Source organism: Heterodontus francisci, chromosome 18 (genome assembly GCF_036365525.1).
Source record: "Heterodontus francisci isolate sHetFra1 chromosome 18, sHetFra1.hap1, whole genome shotgun sequence".
Lineage (NCBI taxonomy): Eukaryota > Metazoa > Chordata > Chondrichthyes > Heterodontiformes > Heterodontidae > Heterodontus > Heterodontus francisci.
In genome coordinates, this window is record NC_090388.1 from 29,879,896 (window position 1) to 29,907,858 (window position 27,963).

General features: G+C 39.6%; 1 protein-coding gene across 1 annotated transcript in view; it reads right to left on the reverse strand.

Moving 5' to 3' along the window:
* The window catches only part of otogl (otogelin-like), a 215,168-nt gene that overhangs the window by 167,254 nt on the left and 19,951 nt on the right, over positions 1–27,963 (reverse strand). The window contains exons 10-22 of the mRNA XM_068050050.1: positions 26,900–27,008; positions 26,594–26,640; positions 25,426–25,571; positions 21,151–21,283; positions 14,556–14,733; positions 13,707–13,831; positions 13,362–13,574; positions 10,043–10,208; positions 8,660–8,734; positions 8,235–8,278; positions 6,923–7,094; positions 4,749–4,856; positions 2,443–2,581 (exon numbers count right to left, since the gene is read on the reverse strand). Of these exons, the coding sequence (XP_067906151.1) occupies positions 2,443–2,581; positions 4,749–4,856; positions 6,923–7,094; positions 8,235–8,278; positions 8,660–8,734; positions 10,043–10,208; positions 13,362–13,574; positions 13,707–13,831; positions 14,556–14,733; positions 21,151–21,283; positions 25,426–25,571; positions 26,594–26,640; positions 26,900–27,008 (1,655 nt within the window). The remainder of the gene's footprint in view (positions 1–2,442; positions 2,582–4,748; positions 4,857–6,922; positions 7,095–8,234; positions 8,279–8,659; positions 8,735–10,042; positions 10,209–13,361; positions 13,575–13,706; positions 13,832–14,555; positions 14,734–21,150; positions 21,284–25,425; positions 25,572–26,593; positions 26,641–26,899; positions 27,009–27,963) is intronic.

The following is a 27,963-nucleotide window of genomic DNA, read 5'->3' on the forward strand; positions in this document are numbered from 1 at the left end:
TAAACGCCTTCAAGATTTTGAAATGATGTGAAAGGGTAGACATAGAGTGTTTATTGTATAGTAATTGAGTTTTTAATTGTATTCAGGTGCTGGGCAATAACTGGGGATTCACTTGTGCACTTATTTCCATGTGCAGGTGAGGCCAGAACTAGGGGTCATAAACATAAGATAATCACTAATAAATCCAATGGGTAATTCATGAGAAATTTCTTTAGAGAATGGTTAGAATGTGGACCTCACTACCCCAGGGTGTAACTGAGACGAATAGCATAGATGCATTCGAGGGGAAGTTACATAAGCGCATGAGGGAGAATAGAAGGATATGTTGATGGAATTAGATGAAGAGGGGGTGAGAGGAAGCTCATGTGTAGCATATACACCAGCATGGAGCTGTTGAGCCAAATGGATTTTTTTTTGTGCTTTAAATACTTTGCAATGTTTCTCAGTTTGCTCAACAGTAATGTTTACTTCAAAATGGCAACTGCATGAAAGGTCAATTACCAGAGGCACAGATTTAAGGTGATTGGTAGAAGGATTAGAGGGGACAAGAGGAAAAACTTTTTCACCCAGAGGCTGGTGGGCGTCTGGAATTCACTGCCTTGATCGGTGATGGAGGCAGAAACCCTCAATTCATTTAAAAGGTACCTAGACATGCACCTGAAGTGCTGTAACCTGCAAGGCGGATCAGGTGCCGGAAGGTGGGATTAGATTGGGTGCCTAGTTTTTTTTTCAGCCGGCGCAGACATGATGACCTGAATGGCCTCCTTCTGTGCAGTATCTTTTCTATGGTTTCCAGCACAGTGAACACTTAGGAACTGTAAAAGACAGGTTTCAGCACAATATGCCAGTTTATAAATGGTTGACAATGTTGTTCCTTCTCATGTAATTTCCAGGCTGTCCTATTATCATTAGCATCATGCTGTAAAACCAGATCATCTACAAAGATAAACTCCAGCTTTACCACTCAAACAAATTTAATAAACTTTTTCTTCACTTCTTCCAGTGTTCTAACGTGAAATTAAATGTTGTGTTACATATTTTAGCTGTACATAAACTTGTAAGTATATTCAAGATAAAACAGCACAATCTATTAGTGAACCATAGGCATGGTTTGGGTATTCAATTATACACAAGTAGTTCTGTATTTTTAGTAAAGAAATTACACTCTTTGCTAACTCAATTGCATGCTCTCTCTCTCTCTCTCTCTCCCTCTCCCTCTTTTTGATAACCCTACATCTTACTTTATTTGATAATGCTACATGTTATAACAGCATCTCATGCTAGACTAGAAGCATGGTTAAATGGATTGCTCCTATGTAAATATATAGGTGCGCTGATAAAAAGTGAAAGTTATCTTCTCGATAGCTAATGTCCAGGCATCCACTGTAGATAGGAAGTTCATATAGATGATAAGGACCTAACTGAAAACCCTTACGAATTATTATACAATCAAAGCTGTTGTATTTCAAATGAGATAATCAATGTTAAAAGGTGGGTGGATTCAAAAGATCCCAGGCACAATTGCGAAGAACAGCAAGGTGTCCTGGCCAATATTTACCCCTCAATGTACATCTGTAAAACAGATCATCTGGTCATTATTTCATTGCTGTTTGTTGGAATTTGTAAATTGTCTGCCTCATTTTCTATGTTACAAAAGTCGCTACACTTCAGAAAGCTGTCTGTAATGTGCTTTGGGCCATGAAAATGTTTCTTTGTTTTTTAGTCATTGTTACAAAATGGAAATAAGTAAGATTTGCATCAATTCCATCAGGGTAACTCCAATTTAAAGAAAATATTTGGAGTATGTAAGTTAATATCTGCCTGTGCTACATCAATCACTTGTAATCTTTTGAGCGTCCAAATACAAAGATCCAAAACTGAAATACTAGCATCTAAATCCAATACTAGAAACCAAACTCAAATATGCTTGTTACTCATTTTCACACAAGATAACATATGCACAGATGAGGAAAGTCATTTGGCCCATTCTAGCTCTTTCATCCAAATGTACACCCTATCACTGCAACCAGTTGTTTCTTAGTGCTTTTTGCCCCAACAGATTCATCAATTATTGTCTGAGAACTTCCTGACAAAAGTCATAAATTTGCACTTCACTGGTTTGAACCTGTGTCTTCTTTTTCTACTGTCACAGTTTAATCTAAAACAGTGTTCCGGATTTTACTTTCTAGACCATTTAATGTAAACAGTATAGAAAAAGTACTCTTACTTGACATTACAAGGTTCCCTCTCAGTCACCTCCTTTCAGTGCAGCAAATGTTAAGTTTCTCCATCCTTTCCCTATAATTTAACCCCCTCTCTCTAGGAATCTTCACTCCATCGCTTCCAGGGCTTAAGTATCTCCAGAACTGGACACAGTATTCAAGGTGTGGGCTGACTACAGCACCTGATGTTGAATTCAGGTTTAAATCTAAAACTTCTTACCTTCACTAAATAGACTTGACAGTCACTGACATAATCATACTCCAGTCCATCAAAGCTACGATAATGACGATCACTGTAGATGGTGCACACTGCAGGACATGGGTGGTACGTGCAGTTAAAAACTCCTCGCTGACAAATACTAAGAAAGTAAAGCATCATTAAGTTCAATGTAAAAGATGCAGCACCAGGGTGCATTGAAAATTCTTTCAGTTAACAAAGGAATTAATAGAACTATTAAACCTTGAATGACCATTGATAAATGTGACATTTTGAAGCATGCAACTTACCAAAAAGAAAAAAAAAACACTTTCATAGCATCATTAATTGGATCGGCCAATGGAGCACCAACCGCATTTGTAGGACAAGACAAGTGAGGAGTTATAGTTATACTGTCCATTCGCATAGTTGTGGAGTGAGAAATGGCACAGTTCCCTGTATCTGTTTTTAAATCTATGCACAGAGCTCTGTTTACCAATCAGAACATTGCTAAGAAGACCTGTTCAGATCTTGACAATATGTAAAAACAGAGATAATAGCAGCTCCATCACTCGTTTTTTTTTAAACCAGAGAAACTTAGAGAATAAATATATTGCAAATTACTGAAAAGAAGAGACATGCTGCTGAAGCATTTTATCTTGCTATCATCAGGACAGACACAAGAATGCCAAATTTCAAAGGGGCCAGCAATTTATATTGCATGAGAAAAGGGGTGCAGATTGGTTGGCAAGTCAACTCCAATTAGTCAAGGCATTACCTTGGAGAATGCACCAGGTAACTATTGTCCCCCACATTTTGTTTTTAATTCAGTTCTTGTTCCCTTTGAAATTTGGCATTCTTGCATCTATCCTGATGAAGGCAAGATGCAAAGCTTTGACAGTGTGTCTCTTTTTTCAGCAATACTCAAGTTCTGTATTACCAAGAGACTATTACTTTATTTCAAATTGGTAATTTACATGACAGAATCATAGAATGATTACAAAACAGAAGGAGGCCATTTGGTCCATTGTATGTGTGTCAGCTCTCTGCAAGAGAAACTCACCTAGTCCCACTCCCCTGCCCTTTCCTCAAAATCCTGCAAATTTTCCCTCTTCAGATAAATATTCAGTTCTCTTTTGAAGGCCTCAATTGAATCTGCCTCCACCACACTCTCAGGCAGTGCATTCCCGATCCTAACCACTCACTGCATAAAAAAGATTTTCCTCATGTCGCTGTTGCTTCGTTTGCCAATCGCCTTAAATCAGTGTCCTCTGGTTCTGGATCCTTCCACCAATGGGAACAGTTTTGCCCTATCTACTCTGTCCAGACCCCTCACGATTTTGAACACCTCTATCAAATCTCCTCTCAATCTTCTGTTCTCCAACCTAACCACGAAACTGAAGTTCCTCATCCCTGGAAACATTCTTGTAAATCTTTTCTGCACCCTTTCTAAAGCCATAACATACTTCAAAAGTGTAGTGCCCAGAACTGGCCACAATACTTGAGTTGAGGCTGAACCAGTCTTTTATACAGGTTTATCATAACTTCCTGGTTTTAATACTCTATGCTCCTATTTATAAAGCCCGGGATTCCATATGCTTTATAAATCACTTTCTCAACCAGCCTGCAACTTCCAATGATTGTGCACATATACCCCCAGGAACCTCTGCTGCTGCACCTGCTTTGGAATTGTACCCTTTAATTTATATTGCCTCTTCTCATTCTTCCTACCAAAATGAATCACCTCACACTTTTCTGCATTAAATTTCATCTGCCTCTTGTCTGCCCATTCCACCAGCCAGTCTGTGTCCTCTTGAAGTTTATCACTATTCTCCCCACAGTTTACAATACTTCCAAGTTTTGTGTCATCTGCAAATTTTTAAATTGTGCCCTACACACCCAAGTCTAGGTTATTAATATATGTCAAGAAAAGCAGAGGTCCTAACACTGACCCCTGGGGAACCCCACTATATACCTTCCTTCAGTCTGAAAAACAATCGTTCAGACCTACTCTCTGTTTCCTATCACTCAGCCAATTTCATATCAATGCTGCTATTGTTCCTTTTATTCCATAGGCTCTAACTTTGCTGACAAACTTGCTGTGTGGCACTTTATCAAATGCTTTTGGAAGTCCATGTACATCACATCAACCACATTACCCTCATCAACCCTCTCCGTCACCTCATCAAAAAACTCAAGCAAGTTAGTTTAACATGATTTTAATGATAAAGCTGGTATAATGATAATTTTATTACACATAGATAGAATCATAGGAAAATAGCACCATTAAATAACTCAGTTTAATTTTTAAAAAACATATTTGCACATACCAACTATAACAGACTGTAGAAACCACTTCTCCTGGTAAATATTCCTGACCTTTCCAACTGCATGGACAGTTTTCAGGCAAAAAGCAGTCTCCACCATGTTTAATCAATCTAATGTACCATGGAAAGAAAGTCAAAGTGACAACATTCAATTCTATACATACTTTATGAAGTTGGGAGATAAAATAATAATAGTCTAAAACAGTGAGTCTCTGGGGTGAATTTCCTTGGAGTTTCTCTCACCGTTGCTGTAGCTTTGGCAGAACTCCTTTTATGCATGGAAACAGGGTCTCCACTGAACTTCCACTGAAGTCATGGCAGCAATATGGAAGAAGCTCCCAGGAAATTCACCCCCATAATTTTTGTATGTTTACAAAATTCCTCTCGAATACAAAGCCTTTTGTAGATGATTGTTAACAGCCATTATTTTCTAGATATGAAATTCCTTTAAATTATGTCATACTTCTTGGTCATGCGCATATTTGCAACGTGCAACTCTGGAGAATTTCATAAATACTTTCAGAATGCTTTCAATTGTCCTTTTCACCAGTAGCCATGGTCAGGTGTTGAGACACAATAATAAGATCAATTATGTTAACCTACAGAGGAAGCTTAATACCAATTGTGATAATATTTTTCTGCTTGAGCAGTAGACAATGCTTACCATAAAACACAACCTTCCTTCACCGTGGAATACTACTGACTGTGTTTATATGGTTAGATTCTACATAACTTTTGTTTGTAAAAAGAAAAGTGGGAATTTATAGTTATAAGGAACACTTTTGGATCTCGAGACATTTTATTAATTATTAATTAGTTTAATTTATTCGTTTTTTCTGTTTTTTTTAACGACAACACAATAATGGCTTTTTGCATCAACATGCTGGTTCACAACAATCTAAAACAAATTGTGACCTTAGTTCCTTGATTATTTGTACTAGTAATAGCCAACAACAATTTGCATTTATGTCATAACTTTAACAGAGAAAAGTACACCAAAGCACTTCACAGAGCTGTAACCAAAAAAAGATCGCCGAGCCAAAGAAGGAGATATTAGGAGGGGAAACCAAAAGCTTGGTGAAAGGGGTAGATGTTAAGGAGGTCTTAAAGGAGGGGCATAAGGAGAAGGTGAAGGGGTTTAAGAGAAGAAATTTCAGACCGTGAAGCTTAGATGATGAAAGGCACAACTGCCAAATATGGTGCACAAAGAGGCAGGGATGCACCAGAGGTCAGAGTCAGAGGAACAGAAAGTTTGATGGGGCACTGTAGGGCTTGAGGAAGTTACAGAGAGAGTGAGGGGCAAGACCATGAAAGGAGTTAAACTTAAGGATGAGAATTTCAAATTGGAGAAACTAACAGCCAATCTGGATGTAACAGCAAGGGCAGGTATACAGGATAGAATACGGGCAGTCGAGTTTATGGAGGATGGTGGATCAGAGATCAGCTAGGACAACATTTAAGTAGTCCAGGCCGGAGGTGACGATGGATGACAGTTTCAGTGACAGATGGACTGAGGTACACGCAGAGGGAGGCACTGTTATGATTGTGGAAGTAGGAGATCTTTGTGATGAAGAGGATGTGGGATTGGAAGCTTATCTCCAGGTTGAATACTATGTGTCAGGCTGAGACACTGGCCAGGGAGGTAGTTTGAATTGGTGCTAAGGGTGCAAAGTTTGTGGCAGGTACCAAGGATGATGGCTTCCATCTTCCCAATGTTTAACTGGAGGAAATTGAGGCTCCAGGCTGAGAATCATATGGGGACCTCCTGATCCTGATACAATATGCTGCAATATGCATCCTGTTCGGTGAGCAGGTTCTGTTAGGTTTTGACCTAATTTATCTTCACCCCTTCAGTCCTAATGTTAGTGAAAGAAGCAAGACTTCACTTTCAGCTTCCACCAGAATTCCCACCTTTTTCACCTCCCCTGCCCCAAGTGTTATGTTTGTCTGCATAAAACAACTGATTATTCAGCAAACGATTTTCATAAGTGGTCACTATGAGGATCTTCATCTAGTGCCACCAGTTCTTGGACATAGCATCATGGTACCACTGACAGTTGCCACCCCCCTCCCCACTTGCAAGCACCCAGCTGCACTACAAATGGTGTAACAGATTATATAACATCTGCAACATGAAAATAATTTTTATCTGCTCTTTAATATTTCAATAGACTTACCCAGGAGGACAAACACAACCTGAAATACATGGAGTCAAGGGTGAACAGGTAATATTCATCATAAGGTTTTCACATGTGACTTCGCATGCCGCTCCTGTCCAAGGTAGGCCAGGCTGAGGATCTCTACAGTCGAAGTATCTCTTATTGTTAGGACACTTCCCAGGTTGAGGTTCTGCATAAAATCAATATGATGCTACTTGTTATACAGTTTACAAATGAAAGGGGTAGTTATTAACATAAACTATTTTATCAAATTTATTAAGATTAGGAATACATTTGTATTTTTACTATTTAAAATTAAATACACAAATCATCTCTGTGATATGACACTATCAGAGAGGATCTGAAAGGAACTGGAGACATGAGCACTGATTTTTCTCCCACTCTCCCCTTGGATGCCAGTCAGGCCGAGCGTATTCCTACTATATTTCTGGGTATGTCATTCACATGTGCCAATGTATCCCAGACATAGGCCCACACCTTGGACAGGGCTGTGCACAGAATTGGACAGCAAAATATTCCTGAGGGCTTGATACAGCAGTAATAGCAGCCAGCTACAGACCTTCTGCCTGCTGTCCAAAATCAGTAACAGAAGGCTTCCACCCATAGGATCTACTGGCCTTCTGTCAACATCTTCTGGGCATTCTTGTGTTTAGGCACCCATCCACCTGTACAGAGACAACTGACATGGAAGGCTTTTGTAAACTAGTTGCAAAGCTGCTCTGTGCCTTTGCCTGCAGCCGACCCTCCATCCCCCACCCCCAACCCCACTCCCACACCCCACCCCCACCCCCAGAAAATATTAAAAGCCCGGAGACCCAGAATAAGGGATCTATGCCTCTTTTTCCTCTCCTTTGTACCTGGAAATAAAGCATTCCCCAGGAAGCATAGGAGAGGAAAACTGATCTTATGAAATATCGACCTCCCTGGGTAGTGGTGATCCCCTTCTATGGAATCTCAAACAAAATAAGAGTTTGGTTATAAAACTATTTTATTTGATTATTACTGTTGGCAACTTTTGATTAAGTAGTAATTTTAATGAAAAATGTATTTGACTATGATATCCATGATTCAGTAATACGTATTTCATATTAATGGTGTGTTATCCATTAATATTGAGTTCTCAGGAGCTCTGAAAATAAATGACAAGCATTTGCACTTAGAAATCTATCTGAACATTCAGTCTATATTTGCTTAAAATAAGTGTAAGACTAATTGGAGGAAAAGCTTTTCTGTAAATACAATTTACCTTCCAAATATTATCATATAACTTCACAAAATATAAGGTTAATGATGGCTGATTATAACATACCTGGCTCCGTAGGGGCACACGCTACCCTTCCATTCCTACACAGGCTAAAGAACAAAGAAAACATCATTATCCTGCTGAATATTATTTGCCATTTATTAAAAATGTTCATAATTACTATAGCAAATCTGAAATGTAACAAAATGGTATCCTCTACTTACTGAAAGTATTGAACAAAACTATTAGTTAAACTCATATAAGCCTGAAAATAGTTTAAACGATTGTTTGACAGAAATTTGGGGAAATCCTTTAAGCTATTTCATACAAAAGCCCATCAAATGCCCAAACAAATCTCAGAAATCCAATTAAACATTATCCCCAACTCAGCAAAGGTTTAGAAACATGATACGATTTTCACAATTATCCAAAACAGGTATAACTTTGAATCTGAATAGCAATCTTTAACAGACAAAGAACAGGAGTCATACCATGGCCCCGAGTTACTGAACGTGACCTCTCCTGCCTGAAATATTCCTCCCATGAAGTGACAGGAACACTGAGATCTGGAAGAAGCAAAAGGGAGACTCTGAACCATTTTTCTTCTTTACCGACTATATAATATTGTTTAAATATCTAGATAACAAGTAGACTGTAAGGGGGATTGCATACTTCATAGTGGTTGAGTTCCGAAGTGTTCCAATTTACTCTTTAGAGAAAGAATAATAGTGGTGTTATGGAAAGGCTGTTAATGAGTCATGTTTGCACTCTTCTTAGAATCAATGCCTTGGTTACAATTCATATCAAATCAGCAAATGTTGGTTGGGTGAAATTCTCATTTTATGCTGCTGGCTCTGAGCACAACAGTAACTCCGATTCTTTAAAAGATTGTTGCACATGTACATACATGTACCCACAGAAAGAAACATATTCTTCTTCATACGGATTAGGGAACATTCAGTTCCTGGATACAGTGAAGAGAAAGCAAGAGGGGAGATCCATTGCTTCAAGACTCCACCCTCACTACACTACCCAAAAATGGGTAGGACTGAGCTTATATCTGCGATAGGCAGAAGCACACTATAAGCTTACTCATGATGAGTTCTCAACCCTTCCATCTCATTCTCTTCTCAATGCATCTTTAGGGTGCCCAAATAGAGGGTATCCCAAAAGCTGATGGTGGGACTTGCAGCTGGACCTTCCTCAGACTGGAGGGTCTGTGGGGATCCTGACACTGAAGATCAAAGAAAGCAGAAGGCATGTCAATACTTTCATCCTCCTCCTGCTCCCAACACAATGTTTGGCCTTGGTTCTGGCTACTGCTCTCCAACAGCAGCTAGTAGGCCCTGATGCTGCTGGCCAAGAATATGGTTACAGGCCTGGAGTTATGTTCCCATTTCCATCTTGCCCTATTGCAGACCAGGGCCTTTCTAGGGGCTGGGGCTGGAACTGAGCCAGAAGGGTATTGGGTCATGCAAATGGACCAAGGCAGAAAGATTGAGCAGACACCTCCCTCAAAGACAAAGCACACCTCTAGTGTGCTGCATCTTTCTGGCACCCAGCAGGAGCCCATAATATTGGTGAACTTACATAATGTTTTTAGGCTATTTGTTATGTAACAAGGTGGTGATATAGGACTTATGGAATTGCAAAGTGAATACAGCAGGAGGAAATAGCAAAAACCAAAATACTGCCTCTAATTTAGTATTTATGTAAAGCTACTTCAAGACAGGGAGTACTTCATACTAATATTGATCGAGAGTGTAGAATTTATGGAAAATCGGAGTTTAGGTTTAGGCAGGTTTCATTTTGATGAAGTTTATTACTAAACATTAGTGATGTACTGGGATAAAATAGTACAAAAAGAAACTTACTCTGCTACACAGCGACGCACTATTTCATCATAGAATGTTCCATTGGGGCAGTTGCAGCCTTCAGTACAATCATCATCACAAATTTCATTGATAGAAAGTGACTGGCAAGTCCGTCCACAAGAAGAAGAACAAATATGGTATAACATGTTCGTCGGGCAGATGACACCTACACAGAAGAAAAACACCAAAATGAATTTTACCAAAAACATCAAGAAGATAAACTTATCCAATACATCACTATATAAAAAGTCTATTAAGTTAACCACTTGCATGCTGTCTCCATTACAGAGCTAATGTAAATAAAAGAGTACCAAAGGAATTGTAGTATTCAAACTTTGATATACAGAGGTAACTATCTAAAGAAATTTAGAAAGCAAAGTTGAACTGGAGAGCTGACTCTTCATAGATTTCGATTCTGCATTTCCAGTGAGTTCCTTATCTCAGCTATGTTGTAATTAGGAGGAAGACAGTGTAGCGTGATGCTTGGTACCATGGACTGGAAGGGAAAATTAGAGATAAATCATCCTTGGGCCACAATCATTTGCCTCATGGTGGCTAATTCAAAGGAGCACAAGTCTGGAAGAAGAAGAGGTTATTTGGCTTTTTAGGTGGGTTTTGTTGATTAAGTAAACCAGAGGAAATGGGAGAAACACAGAATAAACACTGGACAAGAAAAGGATCGAAACTAACAGTTACAAATAATTATTAACTGGGGCACTGTTTTAAAATTAGGGGTCGCCCTTTTAGGACAGAGATGAGGAGAATTTTTTTCTCCCAGAGGGTTGTGCGACTTTGGAACTCTCTGCCTTAGAAGGTGGTGGAGGTGGGGTCATTGAATATTTTTAAGGCAGAGGTAGATAGATTCTTGTTAGACAAGGGAATCAAAGGTTATCGGGGTAGATGGGAGTGTGAAATTCGAGACACAAACAGATCAGCCATGATCTTATTGAATGGCGGAGAAGGCTAGAGGGGCCAAATGGCCTACTTCTGCTCTTAATTCATATGTTCGTATGTTCATGTAGCTATAACACCCTTACTTTTTATCTGATTTTCCATTTGTATTTAAATATTATTGATCTGTGAGTAAATGGTGAAAACATCATTGGGACAATTCACTCAGTATATGGAAATTAAAGCCATGTCTGCAGTGATAAAGTCACTAATCTAACTGCACTGTATTTTCTATTTAAAATATATTTATACTCCTTAAAGCAAGAAATGGAATCTCAACCTCCTATCCTGAATTTTTATTGCAAGAAGTAGAAAATTTCACTCTCCATTTCCTCGCCTCTTCCTATCTTCTTGCATTGATAAAGTAGGGTAGGATATTTTTGTAATTGCTTGTTCTTTTACAAAAATCCATTTAACTGTATCCAATTAATTTTCTGTGGCAAGCACTGCCTGAGGAACCATATCACTAAACTGGGAAAACATGATATTTGATAGATCTGAAATGCCTGTCTGGGAAGACGCAGCCAGTTGGAAAAAATGTGCATTTTATACTTTTTTATGGAATCAGCATGCACATGTTTGAACACTCCACAGCTGCACTGCAGAAATTTCTCTCAATAATACACTTCTTCAGCGGCAATTTAGCTGTTTAATAGTATGAATGAAGCATTCCTGTAGTTTGGTCATGGTTGACCGTTATTTTTCATTCTGCAAATTTGCATTTTGGCAGAAGGAATAGGGTGAGGCAGTATATACTTAATGGCGCAGTTCTAGAGAGTGTGCAGGAAGAGAGGGACCTGGGGGTGCATGTGCATCGATCTTTGAAGGTGGCAGGACATATTGAGAGAGTGGTTAGTAAAGCATATGGGATCTTGGACTTTATAAATAGATGCATTGAGCACAAAAGCAGGGAAGGTATGCTGAACCTTTATAAAGCTCTGGTTAGGCCCCAACTGGAGTATTGCACCCAGTTCTGGACACCACACTTCAGGAAAGATGTGATGATCCTAGAGAGGGTGCAGAGGAGATTTACCAGAATGGTTCCAGGGATGGTGGATTTTAGTTGCAAGGTTAGGTTGGAAAAGCTGGGTTTGTTCTCCTAAGAACAAAGGAAATTGAGGGGAAATTTAGTAGAAGTGTACAAGATTATGACAGGCTTAGATAAGTTAAACAAGGAAAAACTGTTCCCATTAACTAATAGTACTAGGACTAGGGGACACAGATTGAAAGTTTTGGCCAAAAGATGAGGGGAATCTTTATGCAGTGAGACAATCAATTACTTCAAGAGGAGGTTGGATGGCCAATTGAGAGAAATAGACTTGCAGGGATCGAGCCGGGGAGTGAGACTGACTGCATAACAACATGGAGAGCCAGCGTGGACTCGATGGGCTGAATGGCCTCCTTCTGTGCCATAAATGACTCTATGACTCTATGCATTGCTCAAACGCATCCACAACAAAAGTAATACATCCATCGTCCTGATTTACTATATAATGAAAACAAGGAAGTTAGCTATTTGTTTACAAAGGAGAAAAATATGGCCCAAAATGTTGGCTCTTTTACTGACTTTAACTGCAAATTTAACAAATTATGTGCATATTTCAACAACTCAAAACAGTATTCTAATAACAATAACAAAGGTGTATTTTTTCATTAATTGCAATTGCAATGGTTAAAATTATAAAAAGCATCTTGCAAGCTGTCACATTTTTTTCAGTCCTACAAACCAAGTGCATCAATAAAGCTTTCCCTTTTTTATTTTTCCCCCTTAGTGTTCTTATCATTTCTCTTTTCAAATCACATACCACAATCCATGTTGGTAGGTTGGTAGGTAAATTGGCCATTATAAATTGTCCCTAGTATAGGTAGGTGGTAGGGAAACATAGGAACAGGTGGGGATGTGGTAGGAATATGGGAGTAGTGTAGGATTAGTATAAATGGGTGGTTGATGGTCGGCACAGACTCGGTGGGCCGAAGGGCCTGTTTCAGTGCTGTATCTCTAAATAAATAAATAAATCAATGCCACAGTCTTCCAAACAGCAGCTAAAATCTCATTCTGATTAGCCAGCTGGAGAAGCAGTCCAAGTAAGGGAGGCAGTATTACTTTCTCTCTCCCTACAGTGGAAAACCTAATTATTGTTGATGGTCCAGTTAGCAGCTCATTGGTGAGCTGAACAAAAAATGATCTTCAAATTGATCCAAGCGAATTCAATAACAGCCAGTTTTGCACACTCAATATTCTACCTCAATGTCAAGGACACACCAGTCGAGATATCAAGCCTTAAGAAAGTAACAGGTAGCATAATTCAATTTTAGCAATGCTATTATAATCCAACTTGCTATCATACATTCAGTTTTAAAAACATACCACATTCTGACACAACTGATCTGAAATTGATGTGAATCTTGTATCTGGCACAAAGGTAAGCATAGTGTGCAAGGGCTGTACACATGCATAAACTTCCACATTTGCAAGCATCGTAGCGGCACTGCTGATAATAGGGGCTGGGATTCACAAAGGAATGGCATGGTGCAAAAAGTTCTTGATTGAGAATATCACACATTGTTGACGAATATAATGCTGGATGTGCAAATAAGGAAAAATGAGATTTAAAGAATCAATTTTTAAATAAGTTAAAAACTATAAATTCACTATTAGAAATGAATAAATGAATCATATATACTACAACAGTGCATCAATCAAAATATATACCATTCTGTTGATTAGTGTCACAGGGATCAACCAAAGGGATACTTAATAGAGTTACGCAAGCTGATGAAATCTTCCATGCATTGGCATGTAACTGTGGAGTACCTTCAATCATACCTACAGGGGAGCTAGAGGTGAAAATGGAAGCATTTACAATACACTCTGCCAAATTTTCCTTACCAATAAGCAAACTAATAATGTAAGAAATTTTATACAAACAGCTGGGCAAATCTTGCAGCCTAGGAGATTAGTCACACTCCTTGCCTAGCTATGTTTTATATAATTCTTAATATAGTATGCATTCTAACATTCAATCATTCAATATGTCAAATGACAAGTTCATGGAGCATTAGCAAACCTTACACTGGTAGTATTTTCAAGTATTGCTTTCTTCTTTTACAATAATGTCTTGAGGCTATATCACTGATACATAGTTATCCCTTAATTATGCCCTCTTGCACATGCCCAGTTACATCTAGAATTTGTGTAGCATAGTTTGTATTAACTTAATGGATAGTTCTCTTAGCACTTGTGCTCTGAAACCTAGTATGAAAGAAAGGTAACCCAGTTAAATGTGCAACATTACGTTGAAAATCTGTTCTTGAACGGAAATCAACTACAAATCCTTAAATATATATCGACAAATCTTTAAATGTTTAATCAAGCCTAAACGCTCTTCGCACAAATTACCAGTTATATTATACACTATATCAAATTATATCAGGTGTATAATTCCCTGGGCCTGTGCTCAAAGCATTTTGTATAATTAGAGACCAAGTTAGACATTATATTATTTAAGTTTTGTATTTCGTGTAAAATGTGAAACTTTATGAATTGACAGTATGAACTCACAGGAAGTCATCTCGTAAGTTTCCATTATATGTTCCACACAGGCCCACAGTGCTTCCCCTCCAACTACTTTCAACCCGGAGATACAGTCGTCCTCCTTCTTTATCAAACTGCATTGAGAGACCAAAAGTTGTCTTCACTTGCACAAATATAGATGATAATCTACGAATTTCAGTTATGCCTGCAAGTAACAAGATCTGAATTTTACAGAATGCATAACAGTTTGAGTTACCAAAGGATAGCTCTGAAGAACATTTTATCTATAGCCAAAATAAACAAGAGATATTAAGATTTTGATGTACTGCAATAGGGACGGAATTACTTTAACCATAATAAGCTAAAGTATCACTGTACAATACAGCTCCTGTAGTTTGTGGCATAATTAAGAGATCTCATCTTTGAAAATAGTGTACCATTTTATGAGAGAAGGGTTTAAATTTTCAACTACTACAATTATTTTAGTAAAGCTCTACTAGTTGGATACTAACCATCATACCAGAAAGTTTGCTATGGAAAATCTTTCCAAAAAGCCACAGTAGAATAGGGACCATTCTGATGAAAGGTCACAGACCTAAAACTTTAACTCTGTTTCTCTCTCCACAGATGCTGCCAAACCAGCACTTCCTGTTTTTATTTCAGATTTCCAGCATCCATAGTATTTTGCTTTTATTTATTAGGGAGCATTGGGACCCCCTTCATCCAAATGGACAATACAAAAGCAAATTATTACCTTTTATAACTGACATATTAGCAAAAATTTTCCTCTTCAGGTTTACCTTTTCTAGCACATTGCATCCGTTCGCAGTGGCAGGGAAAACATGGGTGGTGCCTGCCTAAAACAGGCCCGGAGCTTAATTTAAATATTAATTTGGGGATGAGGACATATTGCATGCAATTTCTCAATGTTGTGCTGCACAGAATATCAATTCTTAATTATGCCCCAGTGGCACAGCATGACAAAAGTATCCCAATATGATCAACAGCTAGTGTATGATTGAGCACAATTGCCAAAATGCCATCAATCATGTCAGCAGTTCTTTGCAATGACAATGCCATACAACCATTATCAGATGGCCAGTTGTGAAGCTGTCCCATCCACCACAATGAGGCTTATAGTGACAATACAATGTATGGGGTAAAAGCAAAATACTGCAGATGCTGGAAATCTGAAACAAAAACAAGAAATGCTGGAATCACTCAGCAGGTCTGGCAGCATCTGTGGAAAGAGAAGCAGAGTTAACGTTTCGGGTCAGTGACCCTTCTTCGGTGACCCTTGAAGGGTCACCGACCCGAAACGTTAACTCTGCTTCTCTTTCCACAGATGCTGCCAGACCTGCTGAGTGATTCCAGCATTTCTTGTGTTTGTGTTTTGATACAATGTATGGGGGTTGGGCACTCGGATGAAACATTTGTGAGGAGAAACATGGTGCACAGAGGAGTGGGAGACACAAAAAGCACTGGAGTAAAGAATAGCTCTGAAATATGAAGGATCAGACAGTAGGCCATTGTGAGACAGTATAATTTGGGTTTGGAGTGCATTTGTGTAAATGCACAGAGGGAGGTAAATAAGGTTGGTGAGCTGCAGGCACTAGTCACCACATGGGAATAAATTATAGTGGCAATAAAACAGACCTGGCTCCAAGAAGGGGAGGATTGTGAGCTTGTTCCTGGCTACAAAGGTATTCAGGAAAGTTGGGAAGGAGAAAAAAGGGGAGGAGGGAATATGAATGGCAGTATGATTCAAAGAAACTATTACAGCACTGGAAGGTAGTGATGTAATTGAGGGGACAAAGACAGAATCAATTTGGCTAGTTAAGGAACAATGGAGAAGCTAATGCACTACTGGATGTATATTATAGGCCACTGACTAGGAAGGATACAAAGGAACTAATTTGCAGGCAAATTGCAGAAAGATGCAAGAACTATAGTGCTAATAGGGGCCTTCCATTATCTTCATTTGGACTGGGATAATAGTGCAAAGGGCAAAGAGGGGAAAAATTATTGGAATGTGTACAAGAGATTGTTCATGGTTAGTTTGTTTCCAGCTAACAAGGAAGCAGTGCTGGACCTAGTAGAATGAGTGGGCAAGGGCATGGCAGATGGAATACAATATGGTGATAGTAGGGAAAAATAAACAAATGAAAATAAAAAAGTAGAATTTTTTTTGAATGATGAGAGACTAGGAAATGTTTGCCTTCAGAGGATCCTAGATGTTCTTGTACATGAATCACAGAAAATTAACATGCAGGTACAGCAAACAATTAGGAAGGCAACTGGTATGTTAGTTTTTGTTACAAAGGGATTAGACTATAAGGGTAAAGATGTCTCACTACAATTATACAGGGCATTGGTGAAGCCACACCTGGAGTACTGTGTGCTGTTTTGGTCTCCTTACCTAAGGAAGGACATACTTGCCCGAGAGGAAGTGCAACAAAGATTCACTAGATAGGTATCTGGGATGAGGGGATTATCCTGTGAGGAGAGATTGAGTAGACTAAGCCTATATTCCCGAGAGTTTAAAAGCATGTGGTGATCTAATTTAATCATATAAAATTCTTAAGGCATCTGGGGAAGGTGAAATTGAGGTAGAAATCAGCCATGATCTTACTGAATGGCACAGCAGGCCTACTCCAGGCCTATTTCTTTTGTTCTTATGTTCTGATGAATGAAGTGGGGCAAGTGGTGCATGTTTCAGTTAAGGAGCATGAAGACAACTGATCATAGTATCATCAGGTTTAGAATAATTATGAAAAAGGACAGGGAAAAAGGGAATCACCATCCGCCTCCATGCCCTCTCCAATGGATGAAGCATCTGTAGAGTCACATCCTGTGACAGAGGTTGCCCCAGCAGTGATGCCGGTGCAGCAGCCCTTAGAAGTGACCCCCCGGCATTTCCACGATGAGGCCGACCGCCACAGGCTTCTCAGTCACAGACAGGCACTAGCGAGCAGCCTGCCTCCACCTCATCCTCAGCCACAATGGGAGCAACTTGAAGGAGTGACTGTGAGCACAGGCCACCACATCGGTAATGTCACTTTGTGGGTCACTTGGGTGTTTCATTTATACATAATATTAAACTGTAATTCAATAAAGCACGAGGCACGTTGTTACACTAAGGCAGACTTGTGTGTCTTCATTTCATCACAGTGAAAGGCAGGGGAACGGAAAATAAGGATTGGCAAACAAAAGGAGAACATTGGGGAAGAGTGTGTCAGGTGAAGAATCTGGAGCCTTGCAGTGCTTGTGCCATTGGAAGGTTGCTGATTTCTGTGCTTAACAGATGCTTGCTCTCACTTAGATGAAGGAGACTCTCCTTTCCAAATGTCCTGCAGTCAGGTGAAACGTGTCTGGATCAGAGTGGCCTTAGAGCTCTTATCATCCTGATGAGCGCTCCGCCTCTTGAGCATACCAAGCGACATCCCTGTAAAGCATGGCAAGTGTTTTCCAGTTCTCCTTCAACCTCCTCCTCATCCTCTTCCTCCTCCAAGGAGCTGTGCCATTTCCGTGCTTCTCCTTCATAAGGTGCACACCCCTCTGGAGGGCCATATTATGAAGTGTGCAACAGATCACCACAATACATGAGACCTTTGAGGGAGTGTACTGGAGGGCACCACCTGACCGGTCAAAGCATCTGAACCTCAACTTCAGGAGTCTAATGGCCTGCTCAATGATGACCCTTGTGCTCAGGTGGCATCGGTTGTAGTGTCTCTCAGCCTCTGTGGCAGGGTAACGCACTGGAGTTATCATCCATCTCCTCACGGGATAGCCTTATCCGCTAGCAGTCATCCACGGATTTCTGATGGCTCCATGGAAAGCTGCGGCACCTGTGATTGCCAAAGGATGAAGGCATCATGGCAGCTTCCAGGATAGTGTGCATACACTTGCATAAAGTGCTTGCTGTGGTCGCATACCAGCTGACCATTTAGGGAGTGGAATCCCTTCCTATTGAGGAATCTCCCTGTCTGGTCAATCAGTGCCTTGATGGTCACATGGTTGCAATCGATGATCCCGTGCACCTGAGGGAATCCCGCGATGAAGGAAAATCCCACTACCTGTTCAACTTGAGTGCCCCTTTCCACCTTGAATTCAGTGCAATCCCTGCCATTTCGAACAGAGCATCCATCACTTCTGTGATGCAATAATGTGCTGCTGCCCACAAAATGCCACCAATGTCTGCTGTCACTGCTTGGAAGGACCTGGTTGCAAAACAGTGTAAGGCCACTGTGACTTTTACAGCTACAGGAAGGCCATGGCAACGGTTCCTGTGAACTCTCGGATGACCCTTAACAAGAGTACACAAGACAGCAACCATCTGCCTGGACAGGCGCCGCCTTCCGTGACACTGACAGTCCGGCATGTCCAGGTAGCTTCGCCTTTGGCAGTAGACCCTATACTGAGGGTATCACCTTGATTGTCCTCCTGCCTCTTGTTCCTCACCCCTGCGCCCCTGTTGCCCATGGGTCTTCTTCTGCTCCTGCAGATGCTGCTCCTCATCGCGAGTTGATCCTATCTCGGAGTAGCTTCATCCCAGTTCCTGGTCTGTCCTTCCTTCCTTTCGATTGGAATGTGCAGTCTTCCTGAACCCATGAGACCCGTAAGAGAGGGACGAGTCCACTCCCCCCAAAAAGCTGCCCAACCCAAAATGCCCTTGTCAAGAGTGAAGAGATATGACAAATAATTCTCCTGAATCTGTACAACTGGTTGCCTGTGGATGAGGGCCTGTTCTGAGCCTTTCCTCTTTAATGGAGCCTCTTGCTGCTGTCCTGCCATTCTGACCGGCTCCTGACGTTTTTGTACCTCCTCATCCCTTTTATGGCTGAGACCCTATGTAGATCCTGTACCTCTGAAAGAAAATTCAGAACTGGCCTTTAACAAGCTGACATCAAGCTCATTAAGTGGTTTAACTGGCCATTTATCGATCTCTGCGGGTTGGCTCCTCCAGTTCTAGGCAGAACCTTTTAAACTTTGAGCATGCTGGTTTCGCATCAGAAATCTGACATGCCGGTCTGAGGGGCCACCCCAGAATCACAGAATCACAGAATAATACAGCACAGAAGAGGCCCTTCGGCCCATCGAGTCTGCACCGATACTTTAAAGACACTTGGCCTGTCTACCTAATCCCATTTGCCAGCACTTGGCCCATAGCCTTGAATGTTATGACGTGCCAAGTGCTCATCCAGGTACTTTTTAAAGGATGTGAGGCAACTTGCCTCTATCACCCTCCCAGGCAGGGCATTCCAGACTGTCACCACCCTCTGGGTAAAAAAGTTCTTCCTCAAATCCCCCTTAAACCTCCTGCCCCTCACCCGCCCTCGTTAAAATAAAATTCCCGCCCTAGTTGTTCAATTCTTCATGTCCTCAGGCCAATTAGTGAACTGAGCTTTCTTTTAAATTCGTTCATGGGATGTGGGCCAGCTTTTATTGCCCATCCCTAATTGCCCTTGAGAAGGTGGTGCCGCCTTCTTGAACTGCTGCAGTCCATGTGGTGCAAACTGGGTGATCTGTCCAGTTTTATTCTTATTATACTTTTCTGTGGGAATTTTGATAATCTGAGTGGCTTACTAGGCCTTTCAGAGGATAATTAAGTCACCCACATTGCTGTGGGTCTGAAGTCACATACAGGTCTGACTGAGTAAAAATGGCAGATTTCCTTCCCTGAAGGGCATTAGTGAAAGGGTTTTCACAATCCAGTAGTTTTCATGGTCACCATTAATGGTACTAGCTTTTGATTTGAGATTTATTTAAATGTAACTGAATTTAAATTCCCCAGCTGCCTTGATGGGATCAAAAGTCCAGGCTTCTGGATTGCTAGTCCAGTAACATAACCACAATGCTACTATACTCTAGCTGGGATGAAGGTTCTACATGGGAGATGTTAACTCACCTGTTCTCTCCAAAGATGCTGACTGACCTGCTGAACGTTTTCACCTTTTCTTGTATTTGTTTGCTTTTCGGCATCTACAGATTTGTTTATTTATACTCTCCAAATGTCTCCACGTTGTTTTGAACTGCGTTCACTCAAATTAAAAATTTTTAGCCGGGTAAATTTGCCCTGTTAATATTTCTTCTGCCCATTTCAGATGCTGTAGTGAGTGCCCAATGCAGCAACACAATGTTATACTCCCCAGCAGTGGCAGGCTCCCACTGAAGGAACGGAAATCGCTCAAAGCATGCCTCGTGTGTAAATAACACTTATCCAGGAATATGGATGACAGTCATGGCAGGGTCCACCAGCGGGTGGAAGTCCCATGGCACAGAACTGCTTTCAAACTTGACATCTCAATTTTGTATTTCTATTTTGATGTCACAGAAGACAATCCTGGCCTCAACATTGAGCTGTGCATGATGTGGCTGCATAACGATGTTTCTGATCAGCAAGTGGAAAGAAATTCTATTTCTAGTGCAGTTCTTAAAATGAAAGGGAAAATCATAGCTTCCAATTAACATTTAGCATTGTAGTAACATAATTTATATCAGCAAATACCATGTTATCTTTTCATTGCAAGTCATTTTGACAAATGATGTGCACCTATTTCTCCTGAAATGCTAATTATTCCCCTTTTACAGGTTTTCATAATAGTAGAAGTGAACAAATTACCATTGTGATATGGCAGGCTAATTGCTTGATGGATGCCAAAGTGAATTTCTCCTGCCCTGGTTAGGGTTATTTGGTTATTTGTATCACCTTCTATCACCAAGGTTACTGACTGAATGCAACTGTGGTCCAGACTCTGGAAGAAAAAAAAACTTGTACTGTGAGACCCAAACCTATTCATTCAATAATTTTGACTTTGATTTTACATTGAAATATTTTATGATATATCAAAAATGTCATGTCACAACATTACCAAACTGAATTTATCAACTACTTGACTTTAATAAACAGGAACACATTATCACCCTAGAATGCTGTGATTTATTCAGTTGCAGTCTTTTTTATTAAACCCATGATCACGAAATAAAATATATTTCTTGTAAATATTCCATGTGATATGAGTATTGAATGGAATGGCTTTAATCCTTTTAGCTCCCTTGACATCAAGGCAGTATTTGACCAAGTGTGGCATCAAAGAGCCCTAACAAAATTGAAATCAATGGGAATCATGGGGGAAACTCTCCACTGGTAGCACAAAGGAAGATGGTTGTGGTTGTTGGAAACCAAACATCTAAGCCCCAGGACATCACTGCAGGAGTGCTTCAGGGCAGTGTCCTAGGCCCAACCATCTTCAGCTGCTTCATCAATGACCTTCCCTCCATCATAGGATCAAAAGTGGGGATATTCGCTGATGATTGCACAGTGTTCAGTACCATTCGTGACTCCTCGGATACTGAAGCAGTTTGTGTCCACATGCAGCAAGACCTGGCCAAGATTCAGGCTTGGATTAATAAGTGGCAAGTAAGATTTGTGCCACACAAGTGCCAGGCAATGATCCTCTCCAACCATCTTCCCTTGAGATTCAGTGGCATTATCATTGCTGAATTCCACACCATCAACATACTGGGGGTTGCTACTGACCAGAAACTTAACTAGGCCAGCCATACTGTGGGTACAAGAGTAGGTCAGAGATTGGGAATTCTGCAGAGAGTAATTTACCTCCTGACTCCCCAAATCCTGTCCACCATCTACAAGGCACAAGTTAGGGATGTGATGGGAATTTGACTGGATAAATGCAGCTCCAACAACACTCAAGAAGTTCGACATCATCCAGGAGAAAACAGCCTGCTTGATCGGCACCCCATCCACCACCTTAAACATTCACTCCTTCCACCACCAGCACACAGTGTGTACCATAGACAAGATACACTGCAGTAACTTGCCAAGCCTCCTTCAACAGCACCTTCCAATCCTGTGGCTTCTACCACCAAGAAGGACAAGGGCAGCAGACACATGGGAACACCGCCACCAAATTTCCCTCCAAGCTACACGTCATCCTTATTTGGAACTATATCGCCATTCCTTCATGGTCGCTGGGTCAAAAACCTGAAACTCCCTCCCTAGCAGCACCACATGGACTGCAGCGGTTCAAGAGGTGGCTCATCACCATCTTCTCAAAGGCAATTAGGGATGGACAACAAATGCTGGCCTTGTCAGCAATAACCACATCCCATGAAAGAATAGAAAAAAAGAAAAAGCTAAGAATAGATTGCAGGTCAATCAGCATCTTGAAAAGAAAGGATGTTTTTTGGTGAATGATTTTCATCAGAACTGCATTACAGAGAAAGCGAAAGGGATGAAGTTCTTACAGGAAGAATGGTGGGAAGAAAAACAGTCCAAGAAATTGAGCATGTCTGTGGGCTTATGGCAGATATCTTTGGAAAGGTCATTGCTGGAGACAGAGGCAGCCATTTAAAACTCTAACTTTTTATTTTTGGATGTTGATAGGTCAGTTGTAAATTTCCATCTTTTTTCAGTTTTCATTTCAGATATTTAGAATTCAGTTAAAAAATTGAGTTTAGTAAAATTCGGGGTCACTAATATTGTTCAGTATAGATATGGAATATGTTTATGGATCCTAGGTGTAATATTTATGGTTTCCTTGTGTAATTTTAAGGAATTCCCACTATCATTATTTAAAATTTAAGCAATTCTAAGAGATTGATATGATTTCTTAAAAGTTTACTATTGTGGAATTTAGAAACTAGTCATTTGTGCTCTAAAGAATTTTACAAAGCTGTTGCTGCGTGCTACTTGCTACCTTAGATTCAGCGAGAGGTAAAGGGGGAAATATACCATCAGGCAATGCAATTGTTAAGTACCCAACATACTTGATGGCAGAAAATAAAATACAATTTAACAATAGATGGGGTGTACTGGATTCTTATCTTTTCAATGATGGAAGTCATCCATTTAAAACTGTTAGCTAGACGACAGGGAGGTCTTGCATCAAGATAATACTAACCTACAATTTTTTTTTAATCCCAAGCTATGACTAATCATTGCAACATTTGTTAGGGGAAAACCTAGGGCCCAAACATAAATAAGCAAGTAGGATATTCCTCAGAGATAGAAAAGAAAAATCAGGAGTGGGTGTAGGCTTTTATGTGAAGGAAGACTTGATCATAACAATAGATCTACCTTATCCAGGAGCTGTTATGGTTGGAAGCCTGTATCATATCACAAGGGAATCCTCCAATTACACCCCTGGCTTATTGTATCATACACTTAGATATTGGGTAATGCAGACATGCTCCTCAACATAAGATGCTCAAACCACTTACAGAAATGACCAGCACCACTGTACTGGAGAAGAATCTAAGGCAGACTCGAAATTTGTAACAGCATGCAAGTGAAGAAAAACTTCTGATGTGGATTGAAATTTGGTTAAACCAAAGAAAGCAAAAGATTCTTGCAAATAGAGCTGCATCAACATAGCAGGGAATCAACAGAGGTGTACCAAGGGGCTCAATGGTATCACCATTGCTATTTACAATGCATATAAATAATTTGGAGGTGGCAACAGAAATAAAGCTATCTAAGTGTCCAGATGATACCCTGGGTGTTCTAACAATATGGTACAGGCAAACCAAATACAAAGACTTTTTTTATTCTTTCATGGGATGTGGGCATCATTGGCAAGGCCAGTGTTTGGATGCGTTCAATGTCAAATCAAGCGTAGAAAAAGAGAGGAAAAACAATTGGATTGAGAGAAACAGCAATGAAAGACAGAATTGAAAAGTATGAAAAAATGATTTTAAATTTGCCATTTTTTAAATCTCCCACAATTCTCTGCCCAGTTGTTCATTTTCTGGGCCAGAGAGGTTGATTGGTAGTCATTAATAATTATTACATCATTAAAAGCATACTTACGCTATTAATTACTAGAGTTAATTTTCTGTGGCGACTTTAATGGATAATTAACGAGTAAATGTGGCAACTTCATGGAAACCACGAGAAGGTTAAGGACGAGATGTTGGTTTTGCAAAGTTGTTCAGCAACTTGTTGTGATTCACAATTCATGGGGTAGCTTTTCCTTGCCAAGAGATTTGCATATTAATAACGCCACATGTTCACACATCGTTAATTTTCAGCAATCTCTGGCCCATTATTTAAGTATTCTGTTTCTATTCACGATTCTTAAGGGAATGTATATATTGACCCTGATAATATATTCAAGATTCCCATAAACTGTAGAACCAGGGGGTACAGGGTCAAGTTTAGAAGAGGGGAAGTATACGGCATTTTAGATTTAATTACTTTGCATAGTGGATGGTGAATGCGACAAACGAACTGCCCAGGTACGATGGAGGCAAATAATGTAGAAAACATTTGTTATTAAGAATGGCCAGATGGACTCATAAACCTTTTTGCTCCTGTAATTACCAATGTTGTCATACCCACTTTAAATAAAGGATGTTCTCAACATTGGGATTGATGAGAAATTAATTCCAGCTCAGTTGCTGCAGTTCACTGAATGAGAATTTATACCTTTCAAGACCTTCCCAAAAATATGTACTATTAATTTGTTTGGAATGTTTTAATTTCCTGCCTAAAAGTTCACCTAAAATGTTTCAAAAATTATTTCCTAGTAACCTAAATATATTTAGAAATATGGCTATCGTGAGTCATCAGTTTGGAGTAATTTATCCACATAATGAAGTAATTCTGTTTAAAATGAATTGAGGTGGATGAAAGGGTCAGTGTCTGTGGAACTTACCAATTGACTAGATTACAAAGTGTTTTTGTGAAATTGGAGAATCTGTTGCAAAATGTACAATACTTAAGTGATTTACATAGAAGTGTCAAAGTTTTATTCTCTTATTTTCTTCAGACAAATTTTTAAAAAACACACACATCGGTAACTTAAGACTCAATAGGAATTTTAATCCCGCATTCTAAGCTTTTCAATTAGAGGATGATTTTTTATTCTGTTACCTGACCACAAGGCGCATTCTGTAATGTCACAGTGAACTTGTTACTTCTGCGGCTCTTTGCAAAGATGTACTGGCATGTGCCAAGAAATGTAAAAATCCGACCATCAAAAGTAGTAAAATGCAGGTCTCCTGTGACTGAGCATTCAGCTAAAAGAAAGGAGTATTTGTTACACATTTTTTGGGGGAATTTCAAATTTTCCTAAGCATAGAAAGAAAGAACTTGCATTTATAGAGTGTCTTTCATGTTGTCAGGAAATCCCAAAGCACCTCACAGCCAATGAATTACTTTTGAGATCATCACTGTTGTTAGGTAGCAAAACGCAGCATCCAATTTACACGCAGCAAGGTCTTAAAACATCAAATTGGATAAATGATCATTTAATTAAGTTGTTGAATGAATATGGGCAGAGAAACTGGAAGACATCCACTGCTCCTCCTCAAACAGTGGCATTGAAAATTTTATATTTACCTGAACTGCAAGAAAGGGCCTTGGTTTCATGTTCAATCCAAAAGATGGGGCATCTAACAATGCAACAATCCTTATCACTGCATTGAAGTGTCAGTCGAGATGATGTGATCAAATTCTGGAAAGGGATGTCAACCCACAACCTTCTGGCTCAAAGTGAGAGTGCTACTAAAATGCCCAACTGACATTTACTAGAAATGTTTAAGAAAAATAAGCTTCCTTCATTGTGAAACTTGATGGAACATTTTAAATGTGTTAATCACCATCACCGGCACAGTGGCGCAGTGGTTAGCACCGCAGCCTCACAGCTCCAGGGACCTGGGTTTGATTCCGGGTACTGCCTGTGTGGAGTTTGCAAGTTCTCCCTGTGTCTGCGTGGGTTTTCTCCAGGTGCTCCAGTTTCCTCCCACAAGCCAAAAGACTTGCAGGTTGATAGGTAAATTGGCCATTATAAATTGTCACTAGTATAGGTAGGTGGTAGGGAAATATAGGGACAGGTGGGGATGTTTGGTAGAAGTGTAGGATTAGTATAAATGGGTGGTTGATGTTCGGCACAGACTCGGTGGGCCGAAGGGCCTGTTTCAGTGCTGTATCTCTAATCTAATCTACCTAATTAGGCAATAATAATACATTACTCAGAACAAAACTCTATTATTATTGCATTGAGTAAGTACACAAAATCTGACAAAAGAAACATTATTACCTGGGCAATTATTGTCTGTACAGTTCCAAACACCACCACTGCAAATGCTGCAAACATCAAGCATGCCAGTTACTGTTCACATTTAAATACCATACTTGACTTACAATATATAAATATACTGAAGAACTTCATGAATTATTTAAATTAGAAAGGAAGGAAAATATTTAATGACTGCAAAAATAATTAAAGGTTTAGCAAATTAACCAATATACATTTAAGACAAAATAGTTTATACTGTTTCTCATTTTTACTATTCCACAATCTATATTTGGAGTTAGTAAGTTAGTCTTCTACACAGAAACATACCACATATTGCAGCCCTCCTGTAAATGAGATCCTTTAGGATAGACTGTGCCATGGTATATACATGGACAGTTAGATATGGATATACAAGTTCCATTCTCCATGACAAGTCCTAAACAAAATTAGAAATGTATACACAAAGTAATTACTCCATGTTTCACCATTTTGTAAGTTGTCACAGTGGACACTATTGGAGAATCTACAAAAATTCCTACGTGCCCATATCTTTGCTCCTCCTCAGACACAACGGCTGCTATTACTTGCTTAAACTATTTTACAGTTGTGTTTTACATGAGATTGCATTTGGTAGCGGCAATAAAACCTATTCTTGATGTAACTTACAAAGCTGCTACACCTTCTAAAAAAAGGTCGGAATCCAGCCATCATACAGACGTTAACTGGTTCCACCAACCCTTTCCCCTAACCAGTATCTGTTTTGTACTTTAAGTCAGCTCATTGTAATCATTTCCTACTGTGAATGCTGGAAACCTGAAAAAAAACCCATAAAATTCTGGAAATTCACAGCGGGTCCATCAGCATCTGGAAGAGAAAAAGATCTAGGGTAGAGTTTCCGCTGTGGACACAATCAGCAAAAGGTATTTTCTACTCTGGCTTCCACTCAAACTTATTTGCATATTGCCACATGTGAAATCTGCTAGCGTAATGAGCCAATGTTTTAAAACATAGTTTATTTTTAAAAGTGCCTTTAAAAATATTCCTTGATCTATTTAAGAGTGGTAAATAGGTACAGTTTGATTAATATAACTGAAAATGGGTTTATCTCAAAAAATAAGCATTTTTAATCACAGTGCCAACTTACATCCTGTGACTAACCCAATTTAAATACTAAAGATGACTTTTAAATACACAGAAACATTTCCTCGTTTTATTGGGCTACAGTAGTCAATTTCTTAGTAAATTTAAATAAAATATATTCAAAAGCTTTGAAAACCTTCCTATTAGTGACTTTATGCCCAAAAGTTCCAGCTTAATTTTTGGAGTCACCTCAAAGGCCCACAAATAATCACAATTAATGGAAATTCCCAATGGTGATTCATTAATCCTGG